This window comes from Leuciscus leuciscus, assembly GCF_965113295.1.
Source record: "Leuciscus leuciscus genome assembly, chromosome: 2".
Lineage (NCBI taxonomy): Eukaryota > Metazoa > Chordata > Actinopteri > Cypriniformes > Leuciscidae > Leuciscus > Leuciscus leuciscus.
Genome location: NC_138726.1, coordinates 14,189,681 through 14,211,492, shown reverse-complemented (window position 1 = coordinate 14,211,492; position 21,812 = coordinate 14,189,681). Strand labels below are relative to the sequence as shown.

The 21,812-nt window shown below is 36.3% G+C and overlaps 1 protein-coding gene across 2 annotated transcripts in view; it reads right to left on the bottom strand.

Annotated features, from left to right (window-relative positions):
* The window catches only part of LOC309484733 (phospholipid-transporting ATPase ABCA1), a 320,137-nt gene that overhangs the window by 97,790 nt on the left and 200,535 nt on the right, over positions 1-21,812 (bottom strand). Inside the window, exons 14-22 of one of the 2 annotated variants that reach the window (XM_082151085.1) lie at positions 21,006-21,182; positions 16,318-16,540; positions 11,924-12,145; positions 7,614-7,818; positions 6,679-6,795; positions 6,422-6,593; positions 2,898-3,029; positions 902-1,041; positions 652-789 (exon numbers count right to left, since the gene is read on the bottom strand). In XM_082151085.1, the coding sequence (XP_082007211.1) occupies positions 652-789; positions 902-1,041; positions 2,898-3,029; positions 6,422-6,593; positions 6,679-6,795; positions 7,614-7,818; positions 11,924-12,145; positions 16,318-16,540; positions 21,006-21,182 (1,526 nt within the window). Of the gene's footprint in view, positions 1-651; positions 790-901; positions 1,042-2,897; positions 3,030-6,421; positions 6,594-6,678; positions 6,796-7,613; positions 7,819-11,923; positions 12,146-13,116; positions 13,340-16,317; positions 16,541-21,005; positions 21,183-21,812 lie in introns of both variants that reach the window. The other variant, XM_082151084.1, reaches the window with a different exon arrangement.

Below are 21,812 nucleotides of genomic sequence, written 5' to 3'. Positions count from 1 at the left end.
TAAGTAAAATATCATTAGAATAAATAAGTATAATACAAATTTAGTTATTATTTGAACAAATAAGTTGAAATAGCTAATGCAAATTGATGACTTCAACAAACGCATAGACTATGATTAACAGCCTCGGATAGTTACAGGTCTGCTTAGGTCTGTCTTTAACAGTTTATACGTTTTCGTTAAAATTAAATGTCCCTATGGAGAAAATAAAATACTATGAAAATTATTTCAGATATGACTTTTTTTTCACTTGATTTAGTGCAGTTAGTCTTGTATCAGACTATGCAGTCCAGACATAAGCTACAAACATTTAAGTTGAATTAAATGACGGACACAGTTTATTATGTAACCAAAATACTAATTATAACAATATAGTTATTCATATTCATAACTGCAGATTTCATTATAAACAAGCCTGAAATACACCAGTCCTTTTAATTTGGACATTTCTATTATTTATTATTGCTGCTCTTCCAAAAAGATGAGGGAGATCAAATATGCACTCTTTAAGGAGCCACGGGGCCTTTTTATCCTACAGTACATGCACATTGCTAAATACATTTAACAGTTAGCACAAATCAATTTTTTTGTTGCAAATGTGAGTGAAATACTGCACTGTCGAGCCCTGTGTTTACATTTGTTCATTTCTGTTACCTTTCTTGTATTTGAGCAGCAACTCCCAGATGCCTCTGCGTGCATAGGGATCAACTCCTGCTGTTGGCTCATCCAAAATCACAACATTCGACCCGCCCACAAATGCGATAGCAACAGACAGCTTCCTCTGCATTCCACCTGAATGCACACAACAGAAATTTGCCAAATATCCAGTGTCTGTAAGCATTATAAGCGTAGCATGAACGCTGCTGATGCACACAAACACACACACACACACACACACACACACCTGAGAGGTTCTTGGCGAGGTCTTTGCGTTTATGAGGCAGACCCACGTCGTTAATCATTTGATCAATTTCCTTCTTCACCTCTTTAGAGCTCCGTCCCTTCAGACGGGCATAGAAATAAATGTGTTCTTCCACTGTCATGCTGAAACAAACAAACAGAACATGAATATACACATTCAAACATAACACACATGACAAATACTCACTTATATAAACACAGACAAGAACGCGAACATACACAAGAGACAAATATCACACATGCAACGTGTTCAAAAATATAAAAGTTATAAACGAGTATAAATAAGCTTAGAATTTCTGTAATTTTTGTATTATTTATATATTATTAAAGCATTTATTAACATTTTGAATAAGCCTTTATTTTAATATTTTAATTTTAGTTGTCAAGACAACATTTCTAATTTCCGTTACAGTTTTACATGTAATATTTAAATTTTATTTTAGCTTTATTTAAATTAAAACAAATAACTACTCTTAAGTTTTAGTTAACAATAACAACAGGTTCATAACTATTTGGATAATAATGAAGCTGTTGGGTTAATAACTACAAATATTCTAATTCACAGGTTATTCACATGAAGAAAGCCCTTGTCATGCATGATGTATATCTTATGTTTCTTATGCATATGCATGCTGCATCGTGCCAGATCAATGTCACAGTTTTAGAATAAAACTCAACTGAATCTGTGATCATTTCATCATTGAAATACAAATGCAGAGAAAAGAAAGGAGCTCTAAAATCAAGGGCAACGCCTTTGGCGGTTCAAGTGAGTCCTAATTTCAGTAGCATGACAGTGTTGAAAAAGAGCTTGAATTTCACTCTTAAAAGCCTGTACGTACCTGTCTTCTGTCAGAATGAATTGAATTGGACTGATTGCCTGCAGCTTTGAAATCTTTTGTATGTCAAACATTTTTTAGTTGAACTGTGATTACCTCTAGTTTTTGAATATTTGTTTTGATGTTTTTGAGTTGAACTCCGCTGTTTTCCTGTTTTTTTTATTTTTATTCTTGATTGAGAACTGAATTGCTCTCATCAGCTGTTTTTGTAGAATTCTTACTTATCTTTCATTAGTTGTCAAACCTTTTTGTTAAGGGTACTCAGATCAGGATTTTGAGGGGATCAAAGGAAGCAGTATTGGCAAATACCGATAACCGACATCGATCATAGGGTCTATTTAAAGCGTTCATTTTACCAAGTAGCATTATATATAGGGATGCTCTGATCAGGATTTTACAGGCATTGCTTCAGTGCTTGAATTTTGTTTTGGAAAATGGTAACATTTTTGCTTTTACATTGGGGAGATTTTGTTGCACAATTCAAACTTTGAATTTACAAAAAAGACAAGTAAACAGTCAGTAATAATTTATTTATTTTTTAGGTAGGTCTGACAGTAGTATTCAGGTAAGAAATAATACTGAAATTGATAAGGAAATGTATTCATATATACGTTTGCGTTCAGTTAGGTCATAACTGACTGTGTTTACGTGAACATTCGCCGAAACGATAGTTTTGTACATACACTGATTTATGTGCATTTGACCATTTAAGAGCAATTAGCCGTGAAAATAACTATTTTTGGTACTCGCGAGCCTTTTTGTGTGGCTTTATGTGTGCGATCTTTGAGTGTGCACCAGTGCTGAATGGTTTAAAAACGCTTGAATGTTTAAACTGGCAAGACTTAAAAAAAATTGTAAATTATAAACTTTAGTGATGATACAACAACAAGATACAATTCCCTCATCTGTGCAGTGCGCAGCTCGCTTATAGTGCAGACGCGATGTGGTGATGTGAAGCCAGAAAGAGTGCGCGCTGATTCACTCATGCTGTTTGTGAAATCACTTCTCATAGAAAGTTTTCAAATTACTGATTTCTAAAAAGATGTATGAAGTGTAGGCCTGGGTTAGTGAACAAATACACTAAATTTGATCTGTGTTTGTGGACCCTGTGATAGAGAGAAAGGAGATGAAATGAGGTTTTACTCATTGAAGAGGACGTTGTGTTGTGGACACATTCCCAGGTGTGTCCTGATGGTGTCCATGTCAGTGCGGATGTCGTAGCCATTAATATAAGCGGTACCAGAGGTGGGAGCAAAAAGACCCGTCAGTATTGACCTGATGAAACAACAAGAAAAACATTAGAAAAATACTTGAAAATAAACCACCTCATCTCAATAGTGTCATACATGTCTCTTTTTACTCTGCATTATTTAGATATGAACTGTAGTATGATTGTGTATTATAGAGTATAGAGTATACAGTGGCCCCAATAACATATCTGCACACTTGAGCTACAATTTGCATTGCACAATTAAGCATGTCTTTGCATTGTAAAAATAACAATACAAAAACAAACAGGATTTAAAGGGGACATAACACACACAGTTTCTGCCAATCTCATGTTAATCTTGAGTAACAATAGAGTAGTATTGCGTCCTTCATATCTCCGAAGAGTCTTTAGTTTGATTTACAAAAAAAAAACAGATACAGATGTACCACTTCTTTCCGAAAACGTTAGAGCTCCTGGAGGCGTGCCGTGCAGCGCTGCCGATGACTTCCGCATCCGAACGAAGCACGTTGATGGGCATGCTCTTGTTTTTGCTCTGGCAGAAGTGCCCATACAAGGAATTCCGCCCTTTATGACATCATACATAGCAATACTCGAAAAAAAATTCCAAAACTTATAGAACCCTGAAGGGGTGTATTTGGCACAGATACAGTATACTCTGTCATACGTCCAACTCGTTTTTTGAAACTTTGGCCATGTTTAGCATGAGAATCCAACTCTTTAACAGTGTAAATGAGTCAAAATGCATGAAATAGCATTAGACATCCCCTTTTAGTTTTAAGAAATAAAGCACAAGCATATTTTCCATTAAAACATTTCAAACAATGAAGTTTGTTAGATTTCAAAATGTGTAAAACTAAATATATTATTCAAAATGAAAATGAGTCTTGGACATTGTTTTTAAAAACAACTCCATAGGTTAAATCTTTTTTTTTAATTTTTTTTTTATATATATATATATTTTTAATGTTGTTTGATTTTAGATTTTTTTTTTTTACATTGAAAATGGATATTTGTTAAATTCTTGTTTTAAGAAGGATCTTGTACTTCCCTTTTGAGGGAACTTGTGCTGCATCATCGCTGCAGTCCAAAGGCATAATGAACGTCACAGGCTGGATGACGTGACGTCAGGACCAGGAAGCTATAAAGCGCACCCATACCAAACATTTTCAGCTTCTGTGCCTCAGCAAGCACTCTGTGTGAACTGTCCATCTTATTTAGTGTTGTTTGTCCAAGTCACAAAATCACAAGACAATAATGGCAAGCAAACAAGCATTTCAATTGTGTGTTCCTTCCTGTCCTCGCTACATCATGGGCAAGGATACACACGATTTGTCTGGGGTTTGTTTGTTTTGGATGGGCAGCTCTCGAGGGGTCTGGCTGTGTTCAATCATAAAAGTTCAAGTTCACTTCAAGATGAAGTTCAAGTTCACTTTATTTGTATAGCACATTTACAACAGCCACTAGGCTGACCAAAGTGCTTTACAGAACAACCAGATGAAAATATAGTAAGACCTGCATAATAACACATAAAACACAAATAAGAGCAGCAAAGCTAAGCGAAACCTTAAAACCGGAGTGACAAAACAGAATCAGTCTCAAATATAAAATAGTAAAACAGGAGTAGCAAAGCAGTGTCAGACTCAAATATAGAATAAAAAAATTAAAATAAAAAACGCAGTAGGAAAGCAGTATCAGACTCAAATATAGAATGTAAAAACAGGGGTGGCAAACTAGTATGAGATTCAAATATAAAGTAGTTAAACAGGAGTAGCAAAGTAGTATCAGACTCAAATATCGAATGGAAATACAGGAGTGGCAAAACAGTATCAAACTCAAATATAAATTGTAGAACCAACCATTAGAGAAGAGATCAATATACTAAAGAAAACAGGTAGGTTTTTAATAGAGACTTGAAAACAGACAGAGTAGGGGCCGTTCTAATCTCTTGAGGCAGGGTTTTCCAGAGTCTGCTGGGTTTTTCCAGAGTTTCCAGCGGCCCTGCCACAGCAAATGCACGCTCCCCTCTACGCTTGAGTCTAACGCGAGGGACTACCAGCAGAGCCTGGTCATAGGATCTTAGGCTTCTGGAAGGAGTGTAGGGATGAACAAGTTCAGAGAGATGCAGGAGCTAGGTTATGAAGATATTTAAAAACAAAGAGTAGATTTTTGAAATCTATTCTCTGTCGAAATGGCAACCAGTGTAGAGATTTGAGAATTTGGGAAACGCATAGATAAAGAGAATAGAGAATATAACGGAGGGAACTGAGCAGACGGGAGACTCCTTTCTTTTGTCCCTATTTTAGCGTGCTAACGAATTATGTGAATGTCTATGAAATTATGATTTTTTTTATTGTATATTAAAACTATTCAGCCTTTCATTAAGTCCGTGTTTATTTGTCTGGTTAATTTGGAGGAATTAAGTGATAATTTATCTGACTTTTAGAAGTTGGATTTATGTATTAGTTCAGCCTTTCATCCAGACGGTGTTAACTTGTCTGGTTGATTTTTGGCTGCTTTTAATTTTGAGGAATTAAATGATAAATATTTATCTGACTTTGAGGAGTTAGATTCATGTATTAGTTCAGCCTTTCATCCAGACTGTGTTATCTTGTCTGGTTGTTCTTTGGCTGCATTTCATTTTGAGGAATGAAATGGTATAATACGGTGCTGCAGCTGTCCAGCTCCTTGGGAGGTGGATGTGCTGAGCATCGAGTCGGGGGAATTTTAAGATTCGCCATCTCAATCCCCTGCGTATGAGGAGCATGTGGCGGTTTTAACCTGTGCTGTTAAACATCGATTGGCCGAGAGACAGGGCGCTCTGCGTCCCTGTGATCGACTTGCTTCAGCCAATTAAAAGCTGACAATGTTTGGTCCTCACGTCACCCCGCCTATGATGTTCCGTCATGCCACTGGACTGATTTCACACACGTGCCTCAGACGCAATCACACAGAGGTGTTCCAAAAGAGTCAATGACGATGACGCAGCGACCCGTTCCCTTCTCAGGGAACAAGGGTTACAGTCGTAACCAGAGACCTTTCACAATCTCAAGGCTTGTAATGTCTGTAAACTGTAACTGTAAAACTTTCAACCCTATATTATTATTGCAAGTGATGTGAAAAATGCTTGCCACTGCTGAGTAGACAAGAAATAAGAAATGCATAATGCTATAATATGCAAATTCTACATTATAGTATCGGACTGCAAGTTTAGTCATGCTGCATTCAAAGCAACTGTGATTGCATTTCAAGAAAACGGTTTGCACAGTGAACTTTCAACCAAATTAACTGAACTTTGATTATGTCCACACCAAAAGTATTTTGTTGCATAGGGCCATTGCTAAAGATGTATGAATTATGTATGTGCATGTTAATATGTTAGAGTATGAGACTTCATAGATGAGAATTATACACATGCAAACCACTTGTGAAAACTCACATGGTGGTGGTTTTTCCGGCTCCGTTATGTCCTAAAAATGAGGTGATGTGATCTTGATAGAAGTCCAGGCTGAGTCCGTCCACAGCCAGTTTATTTCCCGTCTTATAGATCTTTACCAGGTTGCGGATACACACACCAGCCTTCATTCCAGTCGGAGACTTTTCCAAGTAACCTGCAGCACACACATTCGTTTAGAAGTTTTGATAAAGAATCATTATACATATTTGTATGTGGTGTGTGTGTATTTGTAATTGTACCGTTCTGGTCCTCGATCTCATTAAGCAGGTCGGGTTCAGCATCAGATCCCACCAGAGTTCCACACCAGTACGAGGAAGTAAAGGGAAAATACCAGGGCTTTGGGATACCATACTGACCTAAAGAAAGACGCAAACAACTGTTCATACGCTGATAAATCAAAGAAAAAGCAGGCTACATTCTGGATATATAAATATGTCCAATTTTATCAGCATACATACAGTCCGGTATACTATTTACACACTACCAAGTTTGGAATAATTACGATTTTTAAAATGTTTTTGAAGGAAGTCTCTTATGCTCACCAAGGTTGCATTTATTTGATCAAAAATACAGTAAAAAACTAAAAAACTAAAAAAAGGAATATTGTGAAATATTATATTTTACAAAAATTTAGTTTTTTATTGTAATATATTGTAAAATGTAATTTATTCCTAAAGAAAAGCTGAATTTTTTAAGCAGCACAACTCGTTTCAACATTGATAATAATAAGAAATGTTTCTTGAGCAGCAAATCAGCATATTATAATGATTTCAGAAGGATCATGTGACATTGAAGATTGGTGCAATGATGCTGAAAATTCAGCTTTGCATCACGGAAATAAATTACATTTTACAACATATTCAGATATAAAAGTTATTTTAAATTACAATAATATTTTATTTAACTGTTTTTACTATATTTTTGACTAAACAAATGCAGCCTCTGTCAGCAGAAGAGACTTGTTTCAGAAACATTAAAGAATCTTACGGACCTCAAAGTTTTGATCAGAACTGTATGTCATATAATATATTAAACTTTTTTTTAAATCTCAAAACAGCAATAACTTTTTTTTATCTCAAAACAGCAAGCAAAACTAAATAAAATCAAAAACAAAATGATGAAAACGCGTAATTAAATATTTTCTAGGTGTATCTATGCTGTCAGACTGTCGTACCTGGAAAAACGTTCTCGATGTACCAGGTCATTATCCAGTAAATGAGAGCGTCAAACAGCATCATGAAGATGGAAACGACGAAGGAGTAGCGGTCGTTCTCCTGCGGACTGACCCGGATGTTGCTCCACTGAATCCCGATGCCTTGCTCTTCATAACGGGCAAAATTTTCACACCCGTATCCAAACGCCACACATGATAGCAGGCTCTATTGGGACAGAGACGGAGAGGTCAGAGACTGGCTGGGCCCTCCTGCCTGCTCCATGCCATTAATGCAAATACTTCCCTCCTGTGTGCATTTTTACTCAGGCATGAATATGAGATCAAAACAGCAGCATTGCCACGATCCACAATTTCAAAGTAAACAGTACTGCTCACATTAATGGGCCTGTAGGCTCATTCATCTAGCCTAGACAGCGGCGCCTGAATGTCAAGATGCTCACACACACACACACACACACACACACACACACACACACACACACACACACACACACACACACACACACACACACACACACACACACACACACAAACACACACTTCAGATAAGAGGAAGACATCCACACACTGCTGAATAGAGCGAATATCTTTGCGTGAGATAAAGGTCACTCTGATTGGTCACAATGACGGAAATGCAGCTGTAAGTCATTAAGTTGGTCTTTCTCTTTCTCAAAGGGCAAAAGTGCTCCTCCATTGCTCTTCTCTTCAGGTGTGGGGTCACTGCTATAACTCTCTCACTAATGCACATCGTCACTGGAGATGAATGGAGCTCCAGGATGAGCTTCTCCAGAGATCGGAATCTGCTTCTGTGGATTTGTACCTTAAGAGGACTTGAGTGTTTAATTCACTGTGTGAATTAAATGAATGTACAGTTCAAATGGCACATCATTTCTCATTATTTTCTTTCCTCTCGTCATGTTTATAACTCTGTCTCATCCTCTCCTTCTGCTTGTTCTTATGAAAAAGAGCCACACTTTGACATACTTTTAAAAAAGTACTAATCATGGAAAAATATACTTCAAAATAATATACTTAAGTGGGAACTGAATGTAAAGTTTTTGGACTCTTAATTGTAGCTTAACAACAATTAAATGAAAATGTATTTTAGTTTGAATATATCTTTATATATAATTCCATTAATACTACTGTCTTTGAAATAGGTTAAAGGAACACGCCAACTTTTTGGGACTTTAGCTTATTCACCGTATCTCCCAGAGTTAGATAAGTCCATACATTCCCTTTTCATCTCTGTGCATTCCGTAACTCTGTCTGACGCACCCACCGCTAACCTAGCTTAGCACAAAGACTGGAGGTAAATGGCTCCAGCTAGCATACTGCTCCCAATAAGTGACAAAATAACGGCAACATTCTCCTATTTACATGTTGTGATTTGTATAGTCACCGCGTGTACAAATAACAAGGTCACATGAGACACAGCCATCTTCTAACCGTATACATACTGGGAACTATATTCTTAGAAGGCGAAGCACTGCTACTTCTGTGGAGTGATTTGCTCGCAGCACCTGAGAAGCCCCGTGGTGAGGAGCAGAGAGTTCGTTCAGAGTTGGAGTAATTGTAGTAGTAGACGTTATAGTATTTTTAGTAGTCAATCCGTACCACTGATTGATTTCTTTATATTTGTTTTATTTATATCTGTTATTTGTTTTCATATACTGACTTATACATGTTTATGTATGTATGTTTATTTGCATATATATATATCTTCCTTTTTTTTTCTTTTTTTTTTTCTCCATCTATCTCTTGTTCTTCAAAGTATGTACTGTGACACGTCCACCCAGTTACCTTTACATGCACACATGCACACACGCACACACACAAACGCACGCATCTGTCAGTTCCTGACTGTATTGGTTTTGTTTTGCTTGTTTGTTTGTTTGTTTATTTGTTTTCCCTGTTTGTGATCCCAATTTATGTACATCTTGCAATAAAAAAAAATTAAATAAAAAAAAGAGTTGGAGTAAATCACTCCGCAGAAGTAGCAGTGCTTCGCCTTCTGAGAATATAGTTCCCAGTATGTATACGGTGTAATGTTGGTGTTATTTTGTCACTTATTGGGAGCAGTATGCTAGCTGGAGCAGTTTACCTACAGTCTTTGTGCTAAGCTAGGCTAGCGGTGGGTGCGTCAGACAGAGTTACGGCACGCATGGAGATGAAAAGGGTATGTGTGGACTTATCTAACTCTGGGGGATACGGTGAATAAGCTAAAGTCCCAAAAAGTCGCCGTGTTCCTGTGTGCTGCTTAATGTACTGACAAGCATTTATGGTAAACTAACTACTAACTACTTTTTGTTGAAACTAGTAATGTATTTGTAAATATATTTGTAATTACGCATTTGTAATGATGAAGCTGCTTTTTTTTACTCTTGTCTTTTGGCATATAAAAAAAAAAAAAGTATAATAAAAAAGTAGTACAGCATAATTAAAAAAAAATAAACTCATTACATAAATAATATAGGCTACTTTAAAGGAGTATACTTAAGTGTAAACTGAAAGTAATGTTTCCAGACACTTAATTGCATGTGAAATGCAATTAAATGAAAATGTATTATATTTATTAAATTAATATTAATTGTAATTAGCTGAAATGTTGTGTTTTTTTAATTCCCTTAGTTAAAGCTGCAGTCTGCAGTTTTTCCTCTTTGTCCTCATCTCTGTTCGAAATCTGCAAGTGCTGTGAGAAAAGGCTATAAATCTCCAGCTCCAACATCTTCACACGCAATATAGCCTACAAGCCGAGAGACATGTGACGTAATGACGCAAAGACATGCTCGGATTTCCTGCGGAAATCCACCAGTACCACTGGAATTAAAAACATTATTACAAGCTTACCATTTTGAATCGAGCTACGGCAAGCAGATAGTTTTGAACACTGGCTGGTTATACTTGCTCAAAAAAATATTTTGGATAACCCAAAAAAAGCTACGGACTGCAGCTTTAACACTTAAGGCGAGACACGGCAGGCAAAAACATCGATTTTTCATGCAGTGGTCAGTTTTGAGATTTTGGCCGAGTTTACTCCTTCAATATGTATTATTTCAAGCTGCTATAAAGAAAAGGCTGAAAATATACATTACAATGTTTATTTTATTACATTTTGTTTACTTGCGGCAGTAAGTTTGTCCCGAATTTATCAGGAAGTTAGTATTCCATCGCGACATGCCGAGCTCCGTCTGTTCACTGAAGTCTGTCATGTCCGGGATCGTTGTAAAGCTCTGATTCTCATGCACAACGCTATGTAAACCAAATATGGGCATTTCCTTTTTATCAGTAACCAATCGTGAATGTCCAAAGGGGGATTTAAAGCTAACGACGAAATCTCATTTAGAACTATTAAATCTTTAACTGCCGTTTTCTCAAAATAATTTTTTTGCGTTTTTTTGTCATTCTCCAGTAGAAACATCTCAGCCTATGTAGCACCTATGTATACCAAACTTTCCAGTTATACACTTAGCAGTATTTTGAAGATCTGTTCAGAGGGATTTGTTAATAAATCATTCCTGGCCTGATTTATGTGACATTTTAATTTAAAAAAATTTCGAAAATCGATATTTTAAGGCTATGGACAGTATATTTTGATTTCCTAGGTAATGAAAGCATATATCCTGAAATCCCTCTGAACATCTTTTTTCATCTTGTGTAATCAAAATGAAAAAATAATTTTGCTTCTGGCTTTATCATATTTTCAGATATATCTACTGAAAAAATATGCAAAATTGCACATATTTAATGAGATAATACCTAATTTGCATAATTAAACATAAAAATTTTAAAAACTTGTAATACATTTTTTTTATGAACTTGTGTAAGTAATGAACTGAGGAAGTTTCATGGTGATATCTATTATTTTAAAATGTTACCCTATTCACCTGTAGTGTCTCGCCTTAAAGGGTTAGTTTATCATGTCATCATTTACCCCCTGTAAATGTAGCCTGATGTTAGTCAACATCAAAACAAGTGTACTTCTTTAGAGCATGACAAAATGTTACTAAAACACAGATTTAAAAAATGCACTTTTCCTTTGAACTTGACATTGTAGTTGAGTGTGTTAAGAATAAAAGTGTACTCTCTTCAAGTGCACTTAAGTGACCTTTTATTTAATTGATATTACATTATCTGCAAGTAGTTATTTTTAAAATATGCTTTTAAGATTTGAAGTACACTACAACAAAAGTGCACTACTTTTTTGACAAGTCTAAACTCTACTGTGGATCTACGTTAAGCATTTGATGATTTGATGTGTTAAGACATTAATTCTCCAGGCTGGTGTAGAGGTGTGTTGAATGTCTCACCGTGGCAATCTTAGCGCCAAAGCCCAGGACGTCCCTCCAGGCGTAGCAAAGCACATGAGGGAGGTAGAGCAGGAAGTAGATGAGACCCCCACAGGCGGCTGCCAGATTCGCCCGAGAGAAAAACACACTGATGAAAAAGCACTGCATGACAGTTGCCACGCAGAAGACCAGGAGGAAGACAAAGATCACAGAGGGGTCACTGTATCGCAGAATCTTTCCATACTAAAAGAAAGAAAGAGAGATAGAAGAGAAGAGAAAAGAAAAGAAATATGATGGAGCCACATTCTTGTAGTTATGTCTTGTCACACAGTTGTTGAGACACATTCAGCCATAACCGCGTGAAAGCTTTACGGAGCCTTTAATGAATGCTGTGTTTGAGCTTCCATGGATGCGTCAATAATGCAACCTGATAATTACAAAGCAGAACAACACACATTGAAAACCCACTCGTCTAAAAGAAGGGATTAGATCTGTCAAGAGCAGAGATAGAGAGAGAGAGAGAGAGAGAGAGAGAGAGAGAGAGAGAGAGAGAGAGAGAGAGAGAGAGAGAGAGAGAGAGAGAGAGAGAGAGAGAGAGAGAGAGAGAGAGAGAGAGCTGATTAAAAGGCAGGTCTGTGATTGAATAAGCGATAAGCTTCATGGCTCTGGTGGGTTGAGGTAAACAAATCATGTATGATTTTGAATATACAACAAAGAGACATAACAGAAGCTCATCTGCCATGTGCTCAAACCTGCTGAACCCACACAGAGTCACGCTGCCCACTGCAAAACCGTCCATTCGCAAACACTGCACCATCTGATCCTACACCAGTTTTTACTCTGAGAGCAGTGGTTCTCCGCAAGTTGATTGGATAATTAATGAATAAAATGATCGTTGTTATTAATTTCATGGTAAGTGCTTCAGTTGTCTCACTTTTTTTCACAGTAATTTTTTATAACTGCTGTGAATTATCCTAAACTGAACATTTTTTACATCTAAATTGACTGGTTTTATTCAAGTTAAATAGATTATTTAGTATCACTGAATCAACCTAAATACAATAATTTATACTAACAAAATTTTTTTTTATTAAGTTTATGAACCACTAATAGAGCAAAGCTGATCAAGCTCACTGATCCAGTTTATTTCAGATCAGATCTTGGATCCAGTGTTCCGCAGTGTTTGTAAATGGCAGTTAATCAGCATTAATCACCTTGAGAATGATAGTAAGGAGCGCAGCGCTGACAGCCAGAGGCAATGTGCTGCTGATGGCCCAGCTCAGCCAGTAGGTTGAACTCTTCAATCCCATCATCATCACAGTCTCCTTCAGACGTGCCTCCTTCTCTTGAACCACACCCTTTACTATCAACGCAACCGAGAAGATCCACGCTAACGTCATATATAGAGGCAGGGAGCGCGTCAGAGATCGCAGAAACCTACATATGCACACACAAAACAAGCATTAAAACTTAATCCCACACTTCATTAAAAGAGTTATACAACAAGAGTAATACACACACACAAACAACTTCCCAAAACAACATGTGTTCTCGAAAGCATTTAAACATGTTTTCTTTAAAGCATTTAACATGGACGCTACATAGAATGTGCTATCTGTCACTCAAGCCCTGCAGCAGGCAAGAGTTACCCCCAGATCATCTGTCCTCATTTGACTAGGTCTATCTGCAGTCTAAATCACTAGGGAATTTTGTCCATAGGGCATCACAGGAACTTCACCCCACTAGCTTGAGATCTACTTCACTGCTAGATCCTTCAGGGTATTTTGTAAAGAAAGGGAGTCTCAGTCGCATCAGCCGATAACTGATGTACCCCAGGGTTCGGTCCTTGGCCTGCTTCTCTTCTCGATTTGCACAACATTGCTGGAAACAATCATCCTTTCTCATGGATTTCTTACCACTGCTATTTCTTGTATCAGCCTGACAACCAGTCAGCAGGTGTACAGAACAAAAAGAGTACAAATACAAAGAGGCACAAGAACTTTCCTGAACCTTCATTGTCGCTGTACCTCAATAGTGGAATAATCTGTCATTTCTCCAATTTAACAGAGTTTTGCAAGACACATCAAATAATAACTCTTCAATGGGCACTTGACTCCCATCTATTACAAATGCAACCTCAAAACAGTGTAATTTGATGGACCCTACAACTTTTCAGTGATGGACAAAGCATAACTCCATCAGCTTATCTATTCGTGGTAAAAATGTCAGTTTTTTCAAAGGTCAGTTCATCTATTTGGGGAAGCACTAAGTAATGCATTTAGACAACGTGTTTAATTAACACATTACTGCAATTAACAAAGTCTCAAATCACTTTACACCATGCAGCTAAATTGTAAATTCCACAATATTCTGCTGATTCCCTGCACATTATATTAGTTTTTAACATGGAAACGAAGGAACAATGAAATAGTTTTAGAGTGTAAAAGGCTGAGAAAGTTGAATAATCATACCACTGATTATAAAGACAACTCCTATAATGGGTCTATAACAGGCCAGCTGTCACTCTTCTCTTCTTGTGCTCAGAGAGGCACAGAATTGATCCGTTTCACAGAAATCAGCAATATACTACTGCACGGTAAAGTGGCTTCATTATATAATGTACATAAAAATGAATTCACATTGGTAAAAACCAACTGGGTTCCCAGCACAGATGCACAAACGGTTTCCAAGAAGAGTGAAATTCAACCCAATGCAAATTCGATGTTTTCGAAGTGCAATGTTCTGTATGTACTAAATAATTTAAGGTTATATATTTACAGATTTTAAGATGATGATGATGAGTTTTATAATGCTGTTAAGAGCATGTAAATGAAAGTGTGAAAATGCAGAGCGAACCGAACAGACAGAGAATAAATTAAATGAACTGACAACTGACCAAAATCGCCTGTGGCAGTCTGAAGCTTCCTTATAGCAAAAGTGCTGTTGTGTGAGTGTGATGTTGCTTTTAAAAAAGTTCAAATATTCACACACAATTTAAATCATAAAGAGAAAAAGATTTCAGATCGTGGCCTCTATTGGAACTCATTGGAAATAAGTTTACCCTGGGACAACCAATGTGGAAGCGAAAAACCTACAAGTGTAAAACAGGCTAATCCTCAAAGAAGAGAATAATCACTCTCTCACAGCAGATGAACACAAAATGCTCTGGAAACAGAATAAAACTCTTTAAAAAGACGATGGAGGGAGGCAGCGAGCGATACGTAGGAGGCCAGCTCTAAATCATCAACAATTTGATACTGTGCATAACAAATTAGCATAATAACCCAATTTAGAGGAATCAAAGTTCAATCCGTTTCTGCTTGATTTGCTTCAATTTTGGAATAATCATTTCCCTGTAATTATTTCCACTGTAATCATGAGCATTAAAACCACAAAGCACTTTGACTTTATGAATGTGCAACCTCTCAACACAAGCACCTTAATTTCTTCTATGTTAAATAGATCATTGTGCCTTTTAACATTACATTTGAGCTTTTCTAACAATTTTTCTTAATGACTTTAAATCTATTGTAGCTCAGCTTGGTTTGCATTCTAAAGGGGTGCAAACAAACAGTTATGAAACATATATCAGATCTGTTGAATTTAAAGCTCAAACTGAAGTAATCTGTCAATAAACAAATTTGTATGGTTAGGCGACTATACAGTTCACACTGTTTCCCGTGAGCTGACGACTTACAGGATATAAATATTGATCCATTTTGATTTCATGACGACTTTAAAGAGAATGTGACTTGTGTGTTCTCAAAATGCTTTGTGATGATGTTGAGTGATTTCTGTTTAGTATAATCTTTCGGTCTGATTGCGGTTTTGATTATTAGGCCCGATTTTTTATTTGTTTGATTATTCGGTTTGATTTCTCAAGGATGCATACTTATCTGTGCGAAAAAGGTGCAAAGGTCAAAATGTAACAAATTAATAAAGTAGTATATAATTTTAGTAATAATAATACTGTACTGTAAAATAATGTTTATTTTACAGAAAAACAGTAAAATTACAATACTAATATGTATGGCTCTCTTATTTTCTTTGCTTTTAAACGTTAAACTGCTGGAAGACCTTAAAGCTTCTTTTTTATTCACAGAATATTTTATATATACGAAATACACATTAACACGCAACACAAACTCACATCACATGCAGAGATGGAGTTTGTGTGGAGCTGCAGCAGCATTTATTGTGAACCGAGACACTCTGAGACACTGAAAACACCGGATCATGAGCTTTTCGTGTGTAAATGAACACAGTGATGAGCTTTATTTCCCGTGACTCCTTGCAGAACCCTGAAAATGCCGGTTTTCACCAAAAGGTGACAAGTTTGCATCCTTGACTTTTTTTTGTCTGTTCATTCGGTCAGATTTCGGTTTCTGATTTTTCAGAGTTTCGGCGACACTAACCTTCACCATCAAAGAGATCAAAGCACAGGGAATGGTCATCAGAACCATGTTCTCTATAAACCAGCAGAACCATATTGAACCGTTCCGAACACCGACAACCCGCAGAACCTCCTTCAGACGGAGCTCCTTCTCGAGAACCAGGCCTTTGATGATCTGGCAGGCCGTGTAGATGAACGCTAGCACCAGGAACATGGGCAACATGGTGCCAATGGATGAAACAAAGCTGTAGGAATGACCAGAACTGATCTCAGAACACCCAAAAATCAACATGACTTCATTCACTCACATACGTTTACAGAAAAAAAAGAAAGAAGAAGAAAATAAATTCCAGGTTTGGATTAAGTAGCTGAATAAATGTAAGAATTTACATGTGTGCGTGCTGTGAACTAGTGTTATTTTAGTATCATTGATACTATTATAGGTTTTGTTAATATTTTAAATTAGATTGTATTTTCATATGTTATGTTTTCATTTTAATTTTAGTTCGTTTTTGTTATTTTGTTGTGTTTATTTCAAAGCAGCTTTACTGAAAATCATGATGTCGATGTTTATAATACCATAATTTATTCATGCTTTATAGCCACATTTATCAGATTGGAGCAGTGCAATAATATAGATTACACTTCGGGACAATACAAGCAGTTGAGTTTTGATACATAGTATTTATCGCCCTACACAAGGATACTGTATGTATGCAAATAAAGTTGGACATACGTACTCATATATCCAAATTTATATAAACAGTTAAGTGGGAATATAATAAAGTTATATTTTGGAACAAAAAAAAGTTAGGCAGCTGAGATTTGCTTTGAGATAGATTTGCTATCTGATATATATATCAATTTATGTGAGTATATTGTGTGTATGTGGATAAAGTTGGATGTATATTATTATAATATACATCCAACTTTATAAATTTGCTATTTTTATTAGTTTCTTTTTGGTAACACTTTATTTAAATCCTTTATGTATAATGCATTTATAGATGTAAGCAAGGTTAACATGCATTATAATATTTGCAGATTCATTGTTACATCTGAAATTGGTTGTTTGTCATGTTTTAATGCATTGTACTTTCTAAAGGTGCAACAATGAATAGATCAGTGTGTATTAAGGCATTACAAATATTTTATAATGCATTATATAAGCCTTTAAGTAAATTGTAATTTGTTTTCAATATGTCAATATAGTAACTTAGCTTGTTTAGTTTAAGTTATTTTTTAACTTAAACTAAATCAAAGTGAGAAATGTTGCCTTGGCTACTGGTTTCAGTTAGAGCTTATTTTATTTCAAGTAATGATTTCATGGTTTTAGTGTTAGTTAACTATAATAACCCAGGCTGAACTAACAAGATTGGTACTGTAATAATGATCTCTTTTCATCAAGGTGCTGCTGATATGGTTCTGAATGAATCCTGCTGTGCTGGATGATCTTTACACCACACACAGAGCTCAGCATCAGTATGATTCATCATTCGGTGACGGTTTGATAATACAGTAAGCCTGTATTAAAGTACTCTCATAAGGCCAGTAAAATGTCATGTCAATATCGGAGCAGAAGGTTCCGGAAACAAAGTGCTGTCTGTGCTCAATTAGCAAGCAGCTCAAATATATCATGTGCTCTCAAAATATGACAAGCTATAGATTTCTCATATCAGTTCTGCTTACCTTTCATAAATACAGTCAAGGAGAGGCGCCGCAATACAATTAGAGCTGACACCAGACACAGTCGGGGGACGGCGATAACAAACTCTTTAAAACGCATTAATTTACCATCACATCTCACTCAACTCTTTTCGGTTTCATTCACACAGCAGCACAAACGGTTGCCCGCACTGATGTAAACGGCTCAGTAAGGTAACATTAACAAACGTTGGTTACAAATAAGAATGACGAGCTCATTCTGTAGCCATTAAGATTGATTAGCACCTGATGAAATTTCTTCAGACATTGTGTCTGTGTTGTTTTAGCATCCGATTCATTGATGGAATAAAATAAAATAAAATAAGGTAACTATATGCAGATAATTTAGCACTGAAAATAACTTTAATTGCACAATTATTTTTACTGGCAACTTACCCTAGTTCCAATGTAAAGTTTTCAATGTAGTTTTAGTTTATTTTGTTTTTAGTACTTCAACAATAACGTTATGTTTTTTGTATCAGTACTTATTTATTGCTCCTTATTAATTTCAAATACAGTTTCTAAATGTTACTTACATATCTTAAGCTTTTATTGTTTTTACGTAAAATTTGAAGGCTGCTATTGGATCATTAAAGGATTGATATTATAAATCCTTGAGATACAGAGATTCCCTTCCAGAACATGCGGCTTTTCTTATGCATCTTTTAGAAATAAAAGGTAAATTGTATGAATTTATGGCTGTAGATAAGCTGTTCTTATCCAGTCAGGCCAGAATGTTCTGGAAGACTTACCTAGGCATTTACACCGTGAGACTCTTTTGCCCCTTACATTTAAAATTCAGATTTAGGCTTTTGGTGTGGTGAAAAACAGCTCAACACAGACACATAGACTGGAAAGCAAATTAGCATTCTCTCCATTCTCTGTCCCTCTAATGCTGAATAGAATTGGAGTTTTGGGAGTTTTCAAGTGGAAATAAATGACGAAGGTCTGACTGATTCTGCCAGGAGGCTGAACAGCGTTTCAGGATTAAGAGATTTATGACCTTAGAACACACACACACACACACACACACACACACACAAAACGCCTAACACAAAAACACATTATTTGTTACATGCATAAACAATTAGAAGCAATACAAAAAAAATAGGATGTACACTTCCGTTTCAAAAGTTTTGGATCGGTAATATTATTTCATGTTCATGTTCAAGTCTCTTGTGCTAACAAAGTACAAAAGTACAATAGAGTAAAAGCAGAGAAATATTATTATAATTTAAAATAACTTTTTTGAACATTATAAAAGTCTTTACAGTCACTTTTGATCAATTTAATTCATCCTTGCCGAATAAAAGCTGTTTTGTTCTTCCTGAACGCCAGAGATGTTGTTATAATATTGGATAATTGCAGCGCAAGCCAGATCACTGCAATGTTGACTAGTTTTCTGAGTGCGTTTTGTGGGGGGGTTTTCCCGCTTTTTGCATTGTATTGTCCATTGCATTGCATTGCAAGCTTTGTCCTAATGAACTTCTTCCTGACAATAGGCATGATTTATTTATTTTAGACTTTTATTCACATATAAACATTCATCAATGCACACATGCTTGATGTGTGCGAGAACCAATTCGTTTTTTTTCTCAGTTTAAGCTTCTGTAAGAACCAATGAGGTTTGTTCTCACGTATCAAGCAGGTTCAGTTGAGCTTCTGCTTACGTTCGCTGATCAATGTTTATATGTGAATAAAAGCCTAAATTAAATCTGTTCATCATTTAAACCGATTGTATCTCTTCAGAAAATTTGGACTAAACCGCTCAATTCATATGGATTAGTTTTGCAATGTCTTTGTGAACTTTTTAAAGAGTTAAAGTGGTAGTTGCGTAGACTGTCAATGGAGAGACATAAATCTCTCCGATTTCATAAAAAATGTCTTCATTTGTATTCTGAAGATGAACAAAAGTCTTATGGGTTTGGAATGACATGAAGGTGAGAGTAAATTACAGAATTTTCATTTTTGGGTGAACTAACCCAAACCCTCGCGAGTGCACAGGACAAAGTTTGAGTAAATACAGGCGATTTCTAAGATTCACAGAAAGTCGTGTCTGAAAGCTGTGTGCGATGATCTATATATTTTTTAATTATTTATATGAATCCATATTGCTTCCTTCTATCTGATCTTTCACAGTCCACTAATTTTCTTAAAGCAAGGATCTGCAATTATAATTTTATCTCTACTAACTAGAATAACTAACTAATTACGACCAATGAACTAATTATTGTGAAAGAAGCATCACTTAAATGTATACAATATGTAACAGGGGCCATAAAAATGAAGTCCCCCCATCTTAATGCATATTCTATTATTATTATTATTATTAATATTATTATTATTATTTCCCCCCACAATGACTACTATACACAATGTAGCCCAGTTACGACAACAAACAAGTCTGTATGCGCACATCCATCAAAAATGTTTGGAAGTGCGCATGCATGTTGTGCATGGTACCAAATTAAGATACATGGTAGCAAAAACACTTAGGCTATACTTGAGACTTATATCACCTGGCTAGAGTTTGAGACCCCAGGCATGATGTCTCAGTTTCATGAAAGCAGCCTCATTCAAATCTATAAAACACAGCTTTTCACACGAATCAATAAACACATTAAAACAACACAGTGGCGCTCAGCAGTGGCTCTGACGTTCACGTCACCACGAATAAACAAATGCACACAATCTCCCGCTGATGGATTTTTCAGGCCGATGGAGAGAGAGAGAAAACCAATCAAAGCCAATATTAATTTGACATTTACTTCAGCCATGAATCACAGCCGTTGATTATGCGGTAAGATCGACTGAAAAACATCCCTTTCCTCTCTGCATGGTCTACCATCCCACTCTCAACACCAAACTATCATTTAAATATGAAAACACTGACCATCAGTGTCTATATAATTTCTCATATTTCACAGTAACGGAGAAAACACCCGAACAAGGGCAGTTTTGCTGAAGTGATCACTCATAAACACACACACACAGAGTTTTGCTTACACGTCGTCCATGTAACATGGGTACGGCATCTGTTGTGCGAATACTCCAAGCGGCTGACTGACTCCAGTCTGGACCTTAGTGATTCCTCGATCCACCATGTCCTGCAGGTACACAAACCCTCCTCTCACGTACCGCAGGTCATTAAATGGGTTGTCGCGGGCCGTTGGGGACCAGGACCTAAAACACACATGAACACAAAACCACAAATCTCCAATAAACCTGCTGCAGTAGCAGCACATGCTTACTGATCAGTTTTTACAGTATGTGTGGTATGGTACAACTGCACTGTAATGGGAAAGTTACTTTTCATTTTAGTTTAAAGGCCCACTGAAGTGCTTTGGAACGCGCAGCTTTGTATGATGCGTTGACGTCATTTCCACTGAATTGGCATATTAAAACATATTGAATGGCTCCTCCCCCTTTTCAAATAGCCAATAGCGTTTAGTTTACTTCACAGACTGCAAGTCGTACTTGACAGCACCATGGAAGTGAATCGGAGCGCTGGTGATACGTTGGATTCAATAGTAGAGGCGTGAATAAATTCTAGTCATTTCATTCCCAACCAATGTACAGTTGGGAATAAAAAAACGGAATAAAACTCAAGCAACTGAAATCCGAACACACATTTCCAACCAGTAGCGTAATGTTTTATTTAAAAAGTGGTGTGTGGGGCGAGGTTGCTATAGAATGCTAAGATATATGTACAATATATGTGTACAATATATGTGTACAATAAAAATTTTCAGAAAAAAATAACATTACGATGTCAAGAAATCAATTTCAATAGTATATTGGGTTTAATTTGCC